The following is a 19,865-nucleotide window of genomic DNA, read 5'->3' on the forward strand; positions in this document are numbered from 1 at the left end:
ACACGTGGTCTCCTGTTAGTCAAACATTTCCTCGGTCAACGGCTGAAGAAAACGACAGCCACCAGATTTTGACACGTGGATTTGACGGACGAATTACAACCGCTGATACATTTATTGATAAGTGCGATGGATGACTTTTATGAGAGTCATGAAGTAAAAGGAGGAGGAGGAGATGGCGCTTTCAGTAGCAAGTTTTCACCTGAAATCAATAAATACAGTCTCCTATACCATGCAGTATACACTCTTAAATTACATGGATGGGGGTTTAAAAGTATCTATATACAACAACTATATTTATACATGCACACACCTATATATACATATATACACACAGGTAATAAGATTTGTAGGGTAGAGCTAAACTACCAGAGATATGGCTTGTCACCAGAATCACAATATAAGAACTTGTACTTCTAGCTTCCCACCTATAAAATGTCGGTGCTTTCCTCAACCTTGTGCAGCCCAACACATACATACATACATATATATATATACACACACATATATATCTATATATCTTTATATCTCCAGACACAAACCATTTTCAACAGATGGGTAAGATATATTTATAGGAAGTCAAAAATTTTAACTTATGCAATGATGGTCAATAGTTTCAGGCTCTACAGAAAGAAAATCATGCATGCATACAACTTTCTAATAAATTGTCCAATATAACTGAGTGAGACACGGTTTAAAACTTGAATCTATACATCCGGAGAGAAAGAGAGAAAATTACTAACCATTCAACTTAAAAATATATATACTTACACCAGATAAAAGTACCAATCAGTTAACTAATGGTATTCATATTTTTGAATTTTATGGTAATACCTTCCTCTTTTTTATTAATTAAATAAGAATCACTAGCTCATCTATAATCAAAATAGAGATTTAACCCACTACCAAGTTATTCCCCACCAACTTCCAAGGTAAAACTTTAACAGAGACATATAAGCTACTTTAAGTTGTAAGTTCTGCATCTCCTACCAAATGTTTAACGAATATGGAGACCGCATGAGCTCCATTTGACTACTTAAAAAAAAAAAAACTAAAAACACCCTATGGTAATACCAAATCTTCCTTCCGAAGTTTCAAGAATTAGTTCTTTTTTTTTTTTTTTTATGCTACACTTTGCTAAGAACACAAGTAATCTAGAAATATATGTCTATAAAGCAAAGATAGCTTAATCAAGCTAAATGCCACCTAAAATGTGAATTCCAGGTCATAGAATTCCATACCATTGGCAAAATGTCATGTCACTGTTCTCAATGAGGTATGAAGGACTTCTATGCCAAGCAGCAAAAAAACCATATGCAGCTTCAACTTATGCCAGAAGAAGCCATGGTTGAAATCTAATTTGACATTTTGACAAAACAAAAAAAAAAAAAAAGAACGTAAAACCACCTCTAGCAGCAAACTTCTGGACCTCCGCCAGATGATGAGGATCCAGAAAAAGCCACACTAAGATATTCTCTCCGTTCTGGTGTTGATGATTGTGGTAAACCATCTCGGCTAAACCACTCGGTTTTCATCAAATTCTCCATTTGTCTTCACAATAGCCTGCTGAGAGACTTAATAAGTTGTTTCAGATTTTGTCTTGTAGTCTCATCGCCCGTGAATCCGAGAATGTCAGAGCTTATATTCTGATAAGACAGTACAAAAAGAATGGGAAAAAAAGTAATATTTATCAGAGTTATAAAAGCAAACAGCAAATTTATTATAATCCAAGAACAATACTTTGGAAAGAATATATGAAATTACCAAACAAAACCTCACCTCAATGTTCTTCAAAGTGAAAATAAGGGTGTAAATAGACTTTTGAATCAGTTCGGTGTTCTCAGGGGTCATAATGGATGAATGAACCCTTCTGCAAAAAAAGACATCATACATGTTAAGAGTACATTAAATATACCTTGCGTTCCTCAAATTTTCTATAGTTATGATGTCTGGAGAGGGATATGCGGATCAAACTAAGTAAGTTATGTGGAAATTGCATGATTGGCAGTATTATTTTCTGTTGTCATTCCGTTTCTTGAAAAAAAAATAAAATGGAAAAGAAATGAAGTTTCTAAGTTGTTTCCATTTTCAATTTTTTGGAACAAATTCAAATAAAAACATATTTCTGGGAAAAAAACAAAATTGCATCTATTTGTATTTTTGGAAACACTTCCAAACAATAGTCTCCTTCCCCTTCTCTCCCAAAAGTCTGTCTCTCTCTCTTGCAGGAGCAATCGGTTCTTGTTCAAGTCTTATCTTACTCCTCTGCTTAATCAGTAGACTAATCTTGACAGGTGAAATGCATCACAATTTTCATATTTGAACCCCCTTCATTTGCACCTTAAATTTATTGAGTTGAAGTTCTGCCAACTTTTCAGATTAATCTAGTAATAAGCAAAGAACTAGGTAGGAATTAAATGAAAATAAACTATATAAGCCACTCATGTTACAACACCACATAGTACAATATTATATTACATGATATGCTATAGTATGGTCAATTTGTAATGCCATGTAACAGCTTAAATAACACAAATATGATACTTATATATTAATAGTATTAAGTTAAATTGATTGAACATATACCTATACTACAATATTTAATAATGTGATTGACATAAGTAAGGGCATATAGCTGCATAACTTGAAAAGAAATGCAGCAGATAAGTTCTTAATGAGTTTAACAATTTGCAGCGATAAGATAAAACAAGGTCATGGAGTTAATTTCATCATTTTCATGAAGTGGTGGAGATAACGGTTGGAATATTACAAAACCCAGCAGAAAGTATATCCAAATTAAACATGACTATAAGAGACTTGAGAATTCACCTCAAATCGTCAGAGGCTTGTGTTAGGCTCCGAGTTAATTTATCAACTTCCTTAAGCAGACCATTATCCCGAACCTCGGATAATAAAGGTTGAACATCTTCAGCCATGGCTTCTATCTGAGACATCACTACATCAAAACCAAAATCTTGAGTACAAGAATGAATGAAATTTGCACACAAATGTGGCTGAGCTCCACCATGCAGCCTGTATGCTCATACATGCCATGCACACATCTAGAATCAGGAAGTGTCTTTCTTGTTTATAATATTTATGAAATTGAAGGGCTTAGAGATAGGTGTTCTTCTTGCTGAAACAGGGAGTGGAAGTTGAATAACCTGCACAACAAACCTGACCACTTCTAAGGAAGGGCCAGCATCTGACAATAGTGCAACTATCTGATGGTTAGGGTAAAATGTTATTTTAAAATAACATAATATAATTGATAACTGGGAGTACATGAAGAACATTACCACTGAGAAAAGAATCTTATAAATGAAAATGTAAATTACTACAATGGTGATTTTTTTAAGAAGATAATCTATTCCACAGGTATCAGAAGTTACCACTCTGATAAAAATGACCAGAGGTTGTCAATCCTATGAAAAGGTGAACAAAACAATTAAAAATTCTCTCGTTCTTTTCCCTACAAATGCCAGAAAATACCAAGAAGGACATGAGATTCCATCTTCTATAGTCCTTCTTGACTTTCAAAAACTGCCCAATTCAATAACTCAGAAACCACTGACCCTGTCACCACCCAACTGACCCTGGCCACAACAGTTACGTGAACCGAATAATTATGTCTGTTAAGAAGTTCTAGAATTGGCATCAGCCACAAATGCACTTATAGATGCAGTCAAGCCTACCAAGTTGGACAGAAGACCAGTTAAAATGAGTACACTTTAGACAAGTTATTTGTCTTGAAATACAGACAGGCAAGTTATAGTGAAATATTATAAGAAAAGAGGGTCACATAACACCTTCATGAGTAGTGGCTTCGCATCTTCAACAACAGAAGCAACTCGTTCAGCTAATGAGTATGTATTAGCTATGCCAATTTCCTCCATTTCACGTCCAATTCGGGTAAATATCCCTACTAGTGCATCCAAACTCACCCCTTGGTGTCCACTAATTTTTTGGCGATCACATACAATCAGACCTTCCTTGACGCATTCTGGATCAAGAGGTCCTACAGAAGGACTTGGAATGGGATCTCGAGGGGTTATATCAATTAAAGTTTCCATTAAGAGACCAGACTGGTTCACCTCAATCAATGAATTCTGCGGAATAATTATCTTATCATCTTCAACCTAAAAAGAGAAGATAATTAATTCAGTCAAGATCCTTACAGAAGCAAAATCAATATATCTCGAAAACATGAAGAATTTCATTGTAAAATTGAAATATCAAAAGATGCATCAACCACAACAAAATTATGATATTGATTCAGACCTCAACAACTGCTTCAATGTTCTTCAGGGATGGATTAACACGAATGACATTTCCAACAGTCACCCCTCGAATCCTAACAGGCGTTCCCGTGCAAATACCATATGCTTGAGAAAACTCAAACACAGCTAGATACTTCCTAAATTTGGAACGCAGCTGAAAACCCCTCAACCAAGCCAAACAAAGTGCAAGAAGCACAGTACTTGACACGAGAAATAGCCCTACCCCACCTTCCCAAATGCTCCGCCTGCCAAACCCAAAATCACTCAATGGACGTAATGTTTGCTTCCAAATATTACGAGGAACATCCAAGACGGCAGTAAGTAGATTTTTCCCCCCTGGAACAGAGGGTGGTTGGCTGTGTTCTGTGTCAGCAGACATGGCTCTGATCTGTGGGAGTTTAGTTCTTGGTTTTGGTGGAAGCTGAGGCAGAAAATTTGGACGATTTTGCTTAACAAAAACTGATGAAGAAGGTAATATCGCAGGGCATGGCGAAGTCTGGACCAATCCAACCATTTTCTCCACAATCCAAACTCAAAAAAGTAGTAGTAATGACTTAGAGCAACAACGGGGGTTCTAATATATCATCAACGACTATCCTCGATACAAACTTGCTCTTCGTCAAGTTCAGGATGAACTAAAGTGATTAGCATTTGAGCATTTGATTGCTGACAATTCCATCAGGCTGATTCACTGGCACCACCAAAACAATTATAGACAATCAAAACATATAATATTAAACTGGACAAATTAACAAGTCCTCAAAATTTGGCACTTGTTATAATTTGCTCCCTAATGTTTTTTTTTTGTTACAATTTAGCCCCTGACATTTCTATTAGTTTCAAACGTCCAATTTCCTTCCATTTCATAATGAAAAAAGATAAAATGATTAAATCATAATGGGATGCTTTAAAAAAATAACTCAAAAAATGACTTTGACTAATTAAAAAATGAATAAACTAATAACAACTAAAAATAGACTTCTATTATTATTAATTAATTAATATATTAATTTAATTAACTAGTTAAAGTCATTCTTTTGAACTATTTTTTCAAGCATCCAAACATAGTCTGACTATTTAGTTTTTTTTTTCATTATAAAATGGAAACTGAGTGTTTAAAATAAGTAGAAAACATTAAGGGCCAAATTGTAATGAAAAAAAATTAAAGACCAAATTGTAATGAAAAAAAATTAAAGACCAAATTGTGACAAGTGACAAACTCCGGCGACTAATTTGGCAATTTTCCCTATTAAGTTTATCAAACCAAATTACTTGCCATAAAAATACAAATTTTCATGCATATACATATTTTACTAGAATTCAACTCTACCAGTAGCCAACAAAATCTAACTGAGCAATCAGTATTGTTTCATTTCCCATTACTAGTCATATATATATTTTATGAGAGTCAACCCAACCAAATTATTCTTTCCCTAAGCTCTATCGATCAATTAGAAAGGCAACAACAGTATTGATTTTCATTTTCCATTATCAACCACCAAATAGAATTCATTGTCATTGGTATATGAGACCCTAAATATTAAAAAGGAGAGAAATTTCAAATGGATAGTGTCACAATCATGACGCAGGAGCAAAGCTCCACAAAAATGAGAATTTGCAAGGAACACAAAAAGGAGTCGTCGCTAATCCATTTAGGATGGGATTAGACACCCAAAACATGCATTGGTCTAATAAAGAGAAACTAAATCTAAAAAATGAAACCAAATGGAATAATACAAAAAATACCTAACAATAAATGATTTGCTAAGACCAAAGCAACCAAGACAACTGAAAATCTGGACAGCAAGCAGACCCTCTAGTTTCAGACATCTAAACTGAACAAATTAGTGCTGAAATCATGAGCTCCTAAATGCTCCAAAAATTAACCATCCTAGGCTATACAGTAAAAAACATTAATATCTCAAAGCAAGGAATTCAGATGATAAAGCATTACCAGGTAGCCCTTCAAATATCAAAACAACGGTCACTTCCAGACTTTTGAATCCTAAAACAAGCAACAATCAGTAAAGCATGTCAAAAGCTTTTGAAAAGTGTCATACACAAGCATTCAACCATATTATTTGATTTCCAATGAGTAATCTATGCTTAGATGTGAAGAACATACGGTATTGTAAAGCTTCCAAGTTTCAACCATTTGATCATCAAGTAATTAAGAACATATGCATAGTTCTAGATTGCATGATCAGCTTCATTAAAGCAAAACAAATCTGCCCAGCAATCCAAATAATCATTTTCACCTCTTTTTGAACCTTCAAAAGGCATCAACTAGAATGACACTAAGAATAATGCCATTTCACTAAGATCAAGTGACTGTTTTGTCAACGTACTAAAAGAAAAATGCCCCAAACAGCCCCTAAACAGATCACTTTCTATGAGAATCAAAGCCACAAGAATGACGATACATCTGTATCTTTCAGCAAAACAGCCCGTGAAATGTCATTTCTCTGAGGATGCATGTGGTGTCAGTCATGGCAGAAGACAAGGCAGATCCTCACTTAAACAGTAGTTTCCAATTTATATCACAAGGATACACGGACAGGTTTGCCATTCTTGAAACACTAAAACGAGAGTTCAAAACAAGACTAGGGCATTTTAAAACAAACTGCAGTTAGGCTTGAAAACAAATTGGATGGGGATTTAAAAACAGGTTTCACAAAAGTTCATCGAAAGGAACTATTGCCGTGTTAGAAAGTAAAATGAGGAATCAAAACCATTTTAACACCTTTAGTTGTTTTGGGAAGTCTTTTGGAGCGCGACAAATTTAAAGTATAAGACAGAGAAGCTAAAACAACATTAAGACTTCAAAACAAATTTGGAAGCGATGTATCCAAGTAAAATAAAAGAATCCGGAACCTCTATGTCAAGTTTGACAATAATGTCCATAAAACAAACACTCACGAACTAGGAGGTTTAACACGCCCTTTATCATCCAAATAAAGATTTTCCCAAAGAAATATCTCATATCACCATGCATATATATATGAATCTCCACCAATTCAACCTCAACGAATTCTCAAATTCATTTCAAACTTGTTCACCTCTCCAAAGAGGTCACATCAGCACAAAGTACCCAATCCATTTGTTCATGCATTCAGACACATCAACAGAAAATATTCAATCCATTTGAGCACGCCTCATTAGATCAACACGGTAAGAGAAATATCAAGAGACCTCTGCGTTTCATCTTCATGGCAATAAGACAATTAATTTAACAACAAAAGTAACAATTCAGGCTTTTTAACTTTACCGAAGTGACCCGAACCGGAACTCCACTGGCAACTCAAAGGCTTCTCCTCCAGTTGCGTCCTTTTCGCCTCCCTTCCCTTTCTCGATTTCGAACTTTCTGCTTTTCTTCTTATTTTGTTTCCAGGAGTACTATCTCAATTCCTCGAACCACTTCTCCTCTGTTTCTCAGTGAACGTATTTCTTTTCTTCTCCTTGTTCAACCTGCTCTATTTTGTTCCCTTGTACAATCCCAGGAAACACTGAGAAAAGAGCTTCCTCTTCTCCCAAAAGTCTCTTCCCGAACCCCTCTCCTCTCCCCACCTTATCTTATCTCGAATCCAGATTTGAGAGTCGCAGAATTTCTGCCACTCCCTGAGCTCAGCTCTCGGGTCCCCTCAATTTTTTCTCTCTCTCTCTCGAAGCCCCAATCTCTTTTCTCTCTTCCGATTTCCTCCCTCTTCCTCTTCTCTTCAGCGCTCCTTCCCGTCTTCTAAGTTCGGCTCCCGGGTCACCCCCAAACGATGCCGTTTAGGGGAAAGGGGAGAGCTTGGGCCGTACGATTCAGGCTTCCTCTGATTTGGGCTGAACCCTAGGCTGGGTTTGGAATTGGGCCGATCCTGCTGGAACGATGATAATAATAATAATAATAATAATACTATATGTGGAAAACTGTATATGCAAAAATGGTATTAACTTGAATTTTTTGTCTACTTTTTAGACTACATTACTGCTGTAACACAGCATGGAAAAAAATTAAGTAATTATTAGTCTTAAATTTAGTTATGAATAAATTAAAATCCAAAAAAAAAATTTCATAAAATTAAAATTTACCCCTAAATATGCAAAAAAATAAACTTAGGGACTAAAATGAACAAAATTAATTTTATTTGGGGCTTTTTGTAAATTTATAAATTGATTTAGGGGCCAAAATGCAAATAAAATACAAAACCTGGGCCATTCAGTAATTTCTGAAACACTCGCCACCTCAACAGGTGACGTGGCAGAAGACCAATGTGGGAATGCCGCGTGGTCTATAATATATCTTTTAGACTATACGACTACTATTAGAATAAATTCTTCAATAAATTTCTTAAGCCTCTTATAATTTAATCTATAATATTTTTTCATAATAATTTACTCTTAATATTTTATATTTATTTTAAATACCAAATTTTTTAAATTTTCATAACAGAAAAAGTTATTATTAATTTATTAATATATTAATTTAATTAATTATCAAAATCATTTTTTTAAATGTCTAAATAAAATATAACCATTTTAATCTTTTTTATTATAAATATAAAAATTAAATATTTTGAAATAAATAGAAAAAATCAATAACAAAATTAAAACAAAAAAAATATTAATAATAGAAAGTGATAAATTTTAAAGAAATTAAATTAATAATTATTATCCTATAAGAAATACACATTAAAAAAATAATATTATCTATCTATTTTTAATCTAATTATAAATTTTATTTTTTTATTTAATTTAATAATAAATTTTATCAACACAGACATCCAGGTGGTAAAATATCCAAAGCTTCTTCTTCCCCTTTCCTGGCCTGGACATCAAAATCCATTGTTCACAGACCTTAAAATCTACTGGAGGAGAAATGCTTCCAAACAAAACTTTACATTATCCTCTAAACCTAAAACAATCTATCTGTTATCTCAGAATCCAGAAAAAGAAGATGCAAATCATATAAAACAAAACAAATTCTTCAGCTAAAAAACTGGAAGATTCAAAATTCAGATATCAACTAACAAAAAGATCCATATCACCATCCTAACAATTATAAAATACCAAGCCATTTAATCCTCGGTGTAGTTTCTCAATACAAAAACAGAACAGAACGGAACAAAAATAACAATTTAGTTCTCGTTTCTTTGTAACCGACTGAGCAAGCTTCCACGGGTAGATTCACAGGTCTTGCACGCTCAAACCTGCAACAACAGTAAGTCTCAATGGTTCAGTTACCACGACCAAGATAATGGGAACAAAATCTAGAAAGCCTAGAACATTCGTAACTTGCTACAGGATCGTAAAATATGTAATAACATTTCCCTAATTCCTGTGTTGTTGTTCAAGCTGGGCGGAAGAAAAAAGGTTCTAACTAAGTGGGAGGCCTGAGACCCTGGTGCGAGACCAAGAGATAAAGGTGATTACTACATGGAAATGTACTGGGATTGTTCTGGCAAAATCACTGGTACAGTGTTTACATGTTCTAACAACAACTGCAGACCCCATTCGGACTGAAAGAATAACCCGATGCAGAAAAAATAAGTAGTGTGTCAAGAACAGATCAATAAACCTGGAGGAAGAGATTGCTTCAACTTGTCGGCCTTCTCTGAGTCAAAAACACACAATGTGTAGAGGTACTTGGAGCAGCGAACCTTGAACTTGACAACATCTTTGCTCCTCTTGATTTTCACAGAACGTGCATCTTTCCTTCTGGCAGTGAGAAGGAAATCCTTTATCTCATGGATTTGCTTAGGCTGTATATCAAGAAATACCAACAAAAACCTTAACAAATAGCTGCTAAGAAAATGTAGTCGAAGATAAAGATGGATGAATAGGAATGAAAAGGCTTTAAAAATAAATGTGTTTATATAAGCCATCATTGTGAAACACAAACAGATGAACAGCCAAAATGCGAATCCAAGGTGACAAATTCAATACAGAATCTTACACTCTCAAAAAAATTAAAGGATTCAGATGGGCACATAAGAACTCAAAACACAGCACAGAGTTGAGTCTGTTGATATTGGGAGCTCGGTCTACTTTGAGATATTTCAATCTTTGTCATTCTTGCTTAACATTTGATTCTTAGACAAGTTAAATAATTTGGCAAGATCAGAGATCAGAACTACAAAGGATTATACATGGCCTGTTTTTAAAACTTTTAAGTGAACAAAAATCAACACTTCCACTCATTCCAAATCTCACTAAAGATGTTACATCACAGCATTATTCCATATTTGCATTGACATGGGCAAACTAAACAGTGTATCTCTTCATAGATGAGATGGCGGGCGTCCGAGATATCCCTCCCCGCTCCCCTCTTCTCCCTTCCCCAAAGACCCCGAATTTTCAAAACCTTGCAGCAACTTTTAATATGCGGTTGTTTTGATAAATCCCCACCCACCTTACGATGGAGACTCCTAAATCCTACTTCACCTAACAGCTATAACCTGATTATATTCTTAATTACTTACATTCATGGAGCTCCCTCAATCCCAAACTTAACACTTTAAAAACTCCAATAACATCTGAATTTAAGGTTAAAAGAAACCAATCTACGCCTCAAATAAAATCATAAAAAACATGCCAGCATATAATCCCCTACACCTATTCTCCAGAATCTCATTGTTTACTCGCAGATACTATAAACAAAGCAAGAAAGGAGACAAAACAACTAAACGCCGAAAAAATAACAAACTTCACTCGAACTTACTAACAGGAAAAGACAACCGATTACGAGCATGAACAACAAAAAACACAAACTACATACACATAGAATAAGAAAAGTCAACTTAGATCTCCATGGATTACACAGATTAGGAATTCTCTGATGGTATCGCTATACAAATTACGACGTGGAAATGGAAATTAAAGAGAGAGCACGGTGTACCATTGTTGAAGTCTTCTTCTTCTTCTTCTTCTTCCTCTCAAGAGAGCCGCCACAAACCCTTGTAGGCTGTAACTGATCGGAGCTTCTAGTATATATATATAGATATGTATATGAGATGACATAGCATACGGCAGCCCTAATCGCAGAAAGGTTTGCCCGAATTTCCAATTTTAACCCTGAAATCTAAACTTTATTACGATTAACTTTTCGTTCTCTTTTATGGGCTGCGTTTTCCGCTGTTGGGCTTTTTTTTCATAAAGGAAAAATAGCCCAAGCGAAAATATTTATTTATTTTGATATTTTACTTTTGAAAATTATTTTATTATAGTTTAATTTCTATACTTTTTGTAGTAATAATTTTATTGTTTTACATAAAAATATAATTCTTTTAAGTAATCAAATATATACATATATATATATAATACATGTATTTTTAAATTTTTTTAATTTATTTAACCCATAATAAAAACATAAATTGCCAAATTAATTTACAAAACTTTACTACGACGTCTTCTATTTATTTTAAATGTAAAATCTTGTTCAATTTTTTGAAAAGTTAAAATAATTAATAAAATCATCTTAATTATTATTAGTTTTATTGTACAATTCATCATTTATTTTATTAAATATTTTTATTTAATAAAGGGTATATTTATTTTTGCATCATACCACATAACCCAAAGTTCATCTATACAATTCAAAAATCTATATACTATACTTTATTATATAAATTTATATACATCAATTAAATAAAAAGTAGTTGAAATATATTATTAATTATTGGGTTAATTATTATGGGAGAGGTGGGCCTGTCCATTTGCTTTGAGTTATGGGCTGTTGATGGGTTTACTAACTGGGTTTGGATTAGGAGAAGAACAAATTGGTCAACATTGAGTAAAGCTTTATCTTTATATATATATACATATACTTTGATGGGAAGTTATGTATATGTGTGTGTGTGTGTGTGTGTGTGTATATATGTATATATACATATGCATGTGGAGATTATATTGAGAATTAAAAATATGAATAGATGAGGAAAGGAAAGGGAAAAAAGAAGGAGGAGTACAAGTCTTATCTAAAAGTAGGAAAGTTGGAAATCCACTAAAAAATGTTGGAGTAAAGTGAGAACATAAGAATGGTAATTAAAGGCAAATATGCTATTCAAATCACCAGACATAAAACCAACATAATACATTTTCTGTTTCCCACCAATGTCTCTTCCTGGCCCTTTACATATATATATATATATATATATATTTATCATTTACATCTTAAATTTCAGTACCCTTTTCCCATTTATATACATAAACCCAAATTTAATAATTCATTCCAATTATTATTTTTGAATGCATATATATATATATATGTGTGTGTGTGTATACTTTGAAGCTTAAGCAGTATTAATAAATATAGTTTTTTTTTTTTAACACAAGTAAGACTTTATAAATCTAATAGGACGAACATAAGTAGGGAAATATTCTTATATAATATCAGATATATACATTATATATATATATATGTATATATAAACTCCATATATATTAAATTCCTTTATAATCAAGAGATGAGTTATTTAAGTAGGAATTTAAAGTGAAAGAGAAGCAAATGGTTGTGATAAAAATAATAATAAAAGAATTATTCTCCAAGTTTTTCTTATTAAATTTAAATTTCAAAATGTATAGCTAATTGGTGAGGGTGACTCTGGTTTAATTCATAGCTTTGTAGACTTCAACCTGAAACAGTTGCACTCATGAAATCTATCATATCATACATATATATATATATATGTATATCCCTATATAGTTTAAGCATCATTTTCAATTCTTACAACTTATCATACCCAACTGCAAATGAAATGAAATGAAATGTATGTTTTATAATTAATATCTAAATCAATATCAATTTGATGGGAAAATTCTAGGGTTTGAGGAATGTTTTCCATAAACATAACTATGTAGAACATACATATATATATATATATGGTTTACAAGTTCTTACATGTATTATACCTATTTTGTATTTATAATTTTATATCCATATTTATTATGTAATTCATTTTTTTACCTGTACTGTATGAAATGAGATAGTAAATAATATATCTATGCGTACGTTTCTACATTTATAATATATAATTTTTGCAATTAGAATGAAAAATTTGATGTTCTATCACACATTTAGTCTTGAAAACACTTATTTACTTCACGAGAGAAGTTTGGTTCATTTACCAGTTCTTAAATTGCTTTCTTAAATTGCTATTTTGCAATGTCGAACCAAATAAGTTAAGTCGCCAGCATCGATCAATCTCTTTCAAGTGCTATTTACTCCAATTTAGACACTTATTGGTTGAACATGTGTACGTAAACAATTTATATTTAACTTAAGGTACCAACGTGTTTTCTTTCAACTCTCCCTATAAATACCAGTCTCGACCTCTAAGTAAGATAAGTAGTTTCTCATTTTTTCCTTTTTTCTTTTTATTTTTTTTATTCATCATTTCATATTTTTTCACTAACTTAAATACCAAAATCATTATTAAAAAAACTCATAACTTGCGGTTTTAATCGTGTCATGCACTATATTATCTTTGGAAAAAAAAAATTTCTTTTTGGTCTAAAATGATATCAATAAACATAATCTCACATAACTACTTAAATTTTTAAGAACTCTCAATCCTAAGCTCATATCACACAGTGCAATCTAATCATAACCAAAACATGTATAGTAGATATTCAAAAATATATTATTTCAAAATAAAGAGAGTTAGAGAATCTCTGTTACTCTGTTTGTAATTACTTTCGTTTGTGTTTAATTACCGTAAAGATTAGATTTTATTTTGCATCTATTGGTTATAAATACTTTATTTGACTTCAAAAGACTGAGACTTACCGGATGATTAGTGTCATCTTCAATCAAAACCTCTCCTTTACGATTCACTTTCAAGATTCAATTATTATGTTTGATATTCCTAATTATTGTTGGCTATAGGAGGATGGACCAAGGCACATGTTATGTAATAAACTATTTATCACTTGGGTTGTCTTTTAATATAAGGTCATTTTTCAAAGACAATTTGATTCTTTGCTTAGTTGTTTTTCTCTTGGCTAATGATTTAATTAAGAATTATTTACGACTTCATTAACGTTTATATAATTTCTTACTAATGTCGTGAAATTAAACACAGTACTAAAAAAAAAAAAAAGAACTATTTATACTTTTTTTTTTTTAAATAACGAATTATACCCAATTGATTAATACATATTCTGATATCATTTATAACGCCTCACATCGAGACTTAATATGAACGTCTGTGGATCCAAAGTAATCTGTAAGAATAGCGATACTTAATTATATACATAACGATAATCAAATTGATGCAATTATATATAGAGTTTAAGCTTGTCGAAGATTAACTATATCTATGTGTATATTTACATAATTTCACTCTGAATGCATGTGTGTGTGTGTATATATGCATGAGTATCAAATAATGATCTTGGTTACAAAATGCCACTAACTAAGAGGTTCAGAAAAGAGAAAAAAGATTCTGATGGGAAGCAATCCAAATGGGAAACAGGCAGAGATTGGGATTGATTCATTAGAAACATTTCATAAAAAAAGGGGAAATTTTTTTTTTTAAATTTTTAAAAAGGCACAAATTAAAATGCAACTTAATTATCAGACACCTTCAAATAACAACAAGAAGCCTAAAACCAGGAATAGAAACCAACGTACACTAACTCCCAAGCTCTAAAAGAATAAACAACTAAAGTTACATAACTTACATGATCAACATATATATATATATATATATATCTAGACATATGCATACACAGCCATACCCACATGTACAATATGTATAAATATAGATATACATATGAGATCATGACAATCAAAAGTGGCTTCTCAAATCTTTGAATTAAATCAGATCTTATAATGAATATATGAAATACTCTTATTATATAAGTAAAGTTAAGATTAATTATAAATGTGTTTGTGACTAAATTAGATTTTATTTTAATAAATTACTAAAAATTTAATGAAAGTATTATTTCGTTTTATTAATGAAAATAATATTTTGGGATAATTAATTTTTATTAATTGTGGAAATATAATAGATTTATACTGTACTTAACTTTTTGTTTAATAAAAAATGAGTGAAACCAAGGTTTCCTTTCTTAAAAGAAGAAGATCACAACATGCACATCTACATATAAGATATGCATATATCATAACTATATATATATATATATATGTAATTAATCCAATCCAATATTAGTTCCCTAGCTAGGGCTTCCAAGCTGACGCCCATACTACTGGTTCCTCCTTCCATGCCAAGTAAATCCCTGAAGAAAAACAAGAAGAAGAAGAAGAAGAATTTGAAGAATCATCTCCTCCATTATCTCCTCCATTATTATTATTATTATTGACCAGTGACCATCCACCTCTATATCTCTTCAACAATGCCTTCACATCATCCACAACATCGTCACTAAACCCTGTTCCTTTAAACCCTCCTTCCTTCCCAAACCTCTCACTCCATTGTCTCCCTCTCTCCATCCTTTCTTCTTCCTCCTCTTCTTCCTCCTCGTCACCTTCACAGGCCAAAACCCTAACCAGACTCCTCGAACACTCTCGTTCAAGCATCAACCTTTCATTACTCGTCGCTGCAAAACTCTCCTCCAACATGTCGAAATACAGCGTGTAGAATCTCAAACACTCCTCGAAACACTTCATGAAATCATCTTTACTGCTTGAGAAATCAGCTTCTTCTTCTACAACAGTGACGATTTTAGGGGATAATGATTTGAAGAGCTTTATTAAACCTGTTCTTTTGTCTATTCCAACTTTTTTTAATGACCCAATACAGTTCACGGCTATGGCTTCGTCGTCTCGGACACCCAGATTCTCCTTTGTTAACTTGGTGATTACGTTGAACTCGAAGGGAACACCCATTAATCTTGCAAATTTTTCCATTCTTTGCCTTATTTCTTTCATCATTGACCTTAAAATGTTCGATGTTACCACCACGGTGAGCCTTAAATGTGGAGTCTCGTCGTTTCTTGTGGCTAAAGATTCAAGGAGAGTTGGCCATTGGGTGCAAAGTGTGTTGCTTATATCGATTATATGAAGCTTCATTTCGCCGTCTAAGGCTTCTAGGATTGCACCGTTTGAAGCTACGTGACCGAAGGTCGTCCATGGACTTACCTGTTGGAGCATGAAGAACAATTATAGGAAAATAACTCTTTTCTTTGCTTTGCTATGAAAAGTAAATCAAGAGAAACATTTAGATTATTCCCAATTACTGTAAAACACTTCTAAATGTTGGGAATAGAAGGAAGATTACAAGTTATTATTGATGCAAATTATTTAGTTGGACGGATATATTGAGATTTTTCAACAAAGAACATCAAACTTCTATTTGATCAAACCTGTATGCTAGTACACAACCATACATAACCTATATATTGGTAGTTGTAACCATCTATTAATCTTACTCTTTTTAACCGCCCATTTATGATTTTCTCTCATAATCGTCAATTTATGATTTTTCATAAAAAAATTAGTTACATTCTGACATTAAATAACTGTTAAACTCCATTAAAATACTTAATTTTACTTAGAAACTCTAGAAGACATAAAAATTCTAGCAAGTACATATCCGGACAGTCATGTTTTAGTAATTTCAAATTATTATTCTTAACATTACCTCTTGAAATTTGAGGATTAGCTTCCTGGCAGAATCAAAGCAGTGGCTTTTCTCGGCAACAGAAGTCAGAGTCTTGAAGCAGCGGTGTCCGGATTCCGTGGCCTTGCAGAAAAGAGCCTGTAAGAAATGAGAAGCCAGTTTCTGATCAGGATCTCCATAGGGTGAAGCTAGTTCGTTTAACATCCATAACAGGTGGTGGATTTTGGCGGAGTCCTTGTCGGAAATGGCTCTAGCACATTCTTTTAGAAGCTCGGATGCCCATCTCTGACCTGGTTCGGTGCAAAACTCCGATGATGACCGGCTGGTCGAGTGGCATGAACTGTTATTCATACCGATAATATTAGCAGCAGCCGCAGCAGCAGTAATAGTATTAGTGTTTTGCATGTCTTGGGTTGGAGCTAGTTGTTGATGGTGATGATGTTGGTAGGGATGATGAAGATGATGATGTTGATGATCATGGCTGCCGCCATAGCTGCTCTGGCTCTGGGTGTTAATGGAGTTTGATGATGAATAAGGGAACATGAAGGTTGAGTATTCTTTTGACTTTGGAAGAGTAGTGAGAAGAGTTCTGTCCATATGTGTTAAATTAATGAAGGAGATGAGATGAGTTGATCTGTTTGATTTTTATCTTGAGTTTCTGAAACTGGTATATTATAGATTTGAAGTCCCTTTCGTGATTTTAATAATAATAATAATAATTATTATTATTTATTAATTATAGTTTTAATTAAACAAATGTTATATAATTAGTCATATGTATATGTATATGTGGGAACTGAAACTGATCAAAAGCCAATATATGTACTGCTTTTGATTGGTCAAAAAGTCCAGTTGCTTTAGCTTTTAGAGATCATTTATAAAAGAGGGAAAACCCTAATTGCTGCAGAAACCAAAGAATGTATTTGCTTTTAAAAAAAAAATGCATGAATTTATATCATATACTGAAAAACAGTACTGTATATATATATATATATATGTGTGTACAGTACTATTGTATTGTAAAGTTTCATTGGCCTGCAGCTGGGTTTCTTTTTAAGTTATTACTTGTTTGGTTTGAATATATATATACACACACACACACCCACATATACATATATATATATACACACAGAATGTTAAGGCATATTAATCAGATTTGACTGAATTAATTACTTTACAAGTATGGATTTAATTAGCAAAAAGATCATATTGTTTAGTAAATATTAATTTATAATTAACTCAAATTTGGATTTCAATTTTCTTGAACATGACAAAAAGAATTTTTTAAAAGTGAATTCTCTAATTTATCATTCTTTTAATAAATTTATACATTAATTATAATATAATACGAATAATTTCAACACAAAAATTCACGAATTATCATACTATTAAAATAAATACAAATTGAAATTCATAATTTTCTTACCATTTAGATTAAATCCCATTAATATTATTATTTAAACTAATTGCTTAAGATTTTTTCTCATTGCTTGATATTTATCATATACATACATACATACATACATACATATATATATGTATGTATATATATGTGTGTGTGGAAATTGCAATTGAGCTAAAAATAAATGATGAGATTTTGTCATGATCCTATAGCTCCATATAGTTAGTGGCATAAAGGGGTTTTGGAATTGGGAATAAAACATTTATTCTCAGAAATATAAAATAAAAGGAATCCTCATGTAGTTCAATAGCATGCAACTACATCATGTTAAATACAAACTAACAAACAACATATTTTCTTTTGTATAACTAGAACAAATAGATGATGATAAAGGCTAAACTGCTTGATGTGGACTATATTTTATATACATATATATATATATATATTCTAGTTTCACCTATGATTAATTAATTATATATTGCATGATATATATATATATATATATGTATATGTATCTTCTTGTACATGAGATCTATGTATGTACATACATACATATATAGTTCATACTTTCAACTTTTTTTATTTTATATTTCTATTAACCAAAATTATCATAACCAAGATATTATCTATTGGAAGATACCTTCAAATTAAGGGTAGGAATACAAATAACCAATATGTATACCAATATTTTACCATCTTAACTTTTGTGTATATATATATATATATATAATTATATACTTGTATATATATACATATTTTACCATCTCTTTAGAATATCTATAATTCATGATATCTAATTTGAAGTCACTGCAATCATTCTCAGCTTTATTAAATCCCTTGGCCTTTTGATTAATTAGTTTTTTTTTGTGCCTTTTCCTAATTTTTTTTACAATCAATTGTATCTTGATGATTATTCTAAAATTTTCAAAAAATGAATGAAATTTGATCATAACTAGAAATCTCTGTGGTATATAAAAATTAACTTATATTATGTACCCATTTTTCTGCTACTCTTACTATACATATACATGTTATTTATCGGTGTTAATTGTGCATTTTTTATGTATCGTTATTTGAAAGTTATTTACATCGTATCACAAATAATATGAGTAAATCATCTTATTAACGAATATTTATTTTACCCACTTAAAAAATATATATTTAATTAATACGATTATTATTATTATTAATCTTTAAGATAATTGAAATCTTGATTAAACTATTATGAATGCATTCTTGAAAATATTTCATTTGTGGGATTGGAGGTTGTACACCTAATTAGTCAGTGAATCTAAACTACATGGACAAAGTACAATTTTATTAAATTTAATTTAATTAATCACGTTTATATATATATATATATTTAATTAATACGATTACTTTGTAAAGGGTGGGTTTTAAAGGATACTTAACAAAATATACAAATCAAAATCTAAATGGTATCCAAATGAAGTTTATTCTTCAACAATGATTAGACAAAACGACAAGAGGTTTGTGTTACTGTTCTCCTTCTAATCATTGGAGAAATTATGTCTTTTACGCTTCCTTTTTTTTTTTTTTGGGGGGGGGGGGAAAAAAAAAACCAAGAATTAAAAAACCCAATAAACAAACAAA

General features: G+C 31.9%; 3 protein-coding genes across 5 annotated transcripts; all 3 read right to left on the bottom strand.

The window, feature by feature from the left end:
- Window positions 1-1,065: 1,065 nt before the first annotated feature.
- On the bottom strand, window positions 1,066-7,998 carry ABCI15 (trigalactosyldiacylglycerol2). 3 transcript variants are annotated; one of them, XM_088219751.1, is made up of 7 exons: window positions 7,546-7,998; window positions 6,232-6,272; window positions 4,279-4,968; window positions 3,807-4,136; window positions 2,827-2,942; window positions 1,777-1,867; window positions 1,066-1,643 (listed from the first exon to the last, which is right to left on the bottom strand). In XM_088219751.1, the coding sequence occupies exons 3-7, from the start codon at window positions 4,789-4,791 to the stop codon at window positions 1,551-1,553; spliced, it is 1,143 nt and encodes a 380-aa protein (XP_088075877.1). In that variant the 5' UTR covers window positions 4,792-4,968; window positions 6,232-6,272; window positions 7,546-7,998; the 3' UTR covers window positions 1,066-1,550. The 3 variants fall into 3 exon arrangements, with proteins under 3 accessions (XP_088075877.1, XP_088075876.1, XP_088075878.1); XM_088219750.1 differs by having other exon boundaries at window positions 6,232-6,282; XM_088219752.1 differs by lacking the exon at window positions 6,232-6,272.
- A 1,233-nt stretch (window positions 7,999-9,231) lies between these two features.
- Window positions 9,232-11,299, bottom strand: LOC110821218 (Ribosomal L38e protein family). The gene is made up of 3 exons (XM_022050970.2): window positions 11,161-11,299; window positions 9,841-10,024; window positions 9,232-9,472 (listed from the first exon to the last, which is right to left on the bottom strand). The coding sequence occupies exons 1-3, from the start codon at window positions 11,161-11,163 to the stop codon at window positions 9,450-9,452; spliced, it is 210 nt and encodes a 69-aa protein (XP_021906662.1). The 5' UTR covers window positions 11,164-11,299; the 3' UTR covers window positions 9,232-9,449.
- A 4,015-nt stretch (window positions 11,300-15,314) lies between these two features.
- On the bottom strand, window positions 15,315-17,507 carry LOC110821450 (protein SHORT-ROOT-like). Its single transcript, XM_022051297.2, has 2 exons — window positions 16,871-17,507; window positions 15,315-16,368 (listed from the first exon to the last, which is right to left on the bottom strand). Exons 1-2 carry the CDS (start codon window positions 17,444-17,446, stop codon window positions 15,448-15,450), a joined length of 1,497 nt encoding a protein of 498 aa, XP_021906989.1. The 5' UTR covers window positions 17,447-17,507; the 3' UTR covers window positions 15,315-15,447.
- Window positions 17,508-19,865: the final 2,358 nt, after the last annotated feature.

Source organism: Carica papaya, chromosome 5, assembly GCF_054855325.1.
Source record: "Carica papaya isolate Zhongbai chromosome 5, ASM5485532v1, whole genome shotgun sequence".
Taxonomy (NCBI): domain Eukaryota; kingdom Viridiplantae; phylum Streptophyta; class Magnoliopsida; order Brassicales; family Caricaceae; genus Carica; species Carica papaya.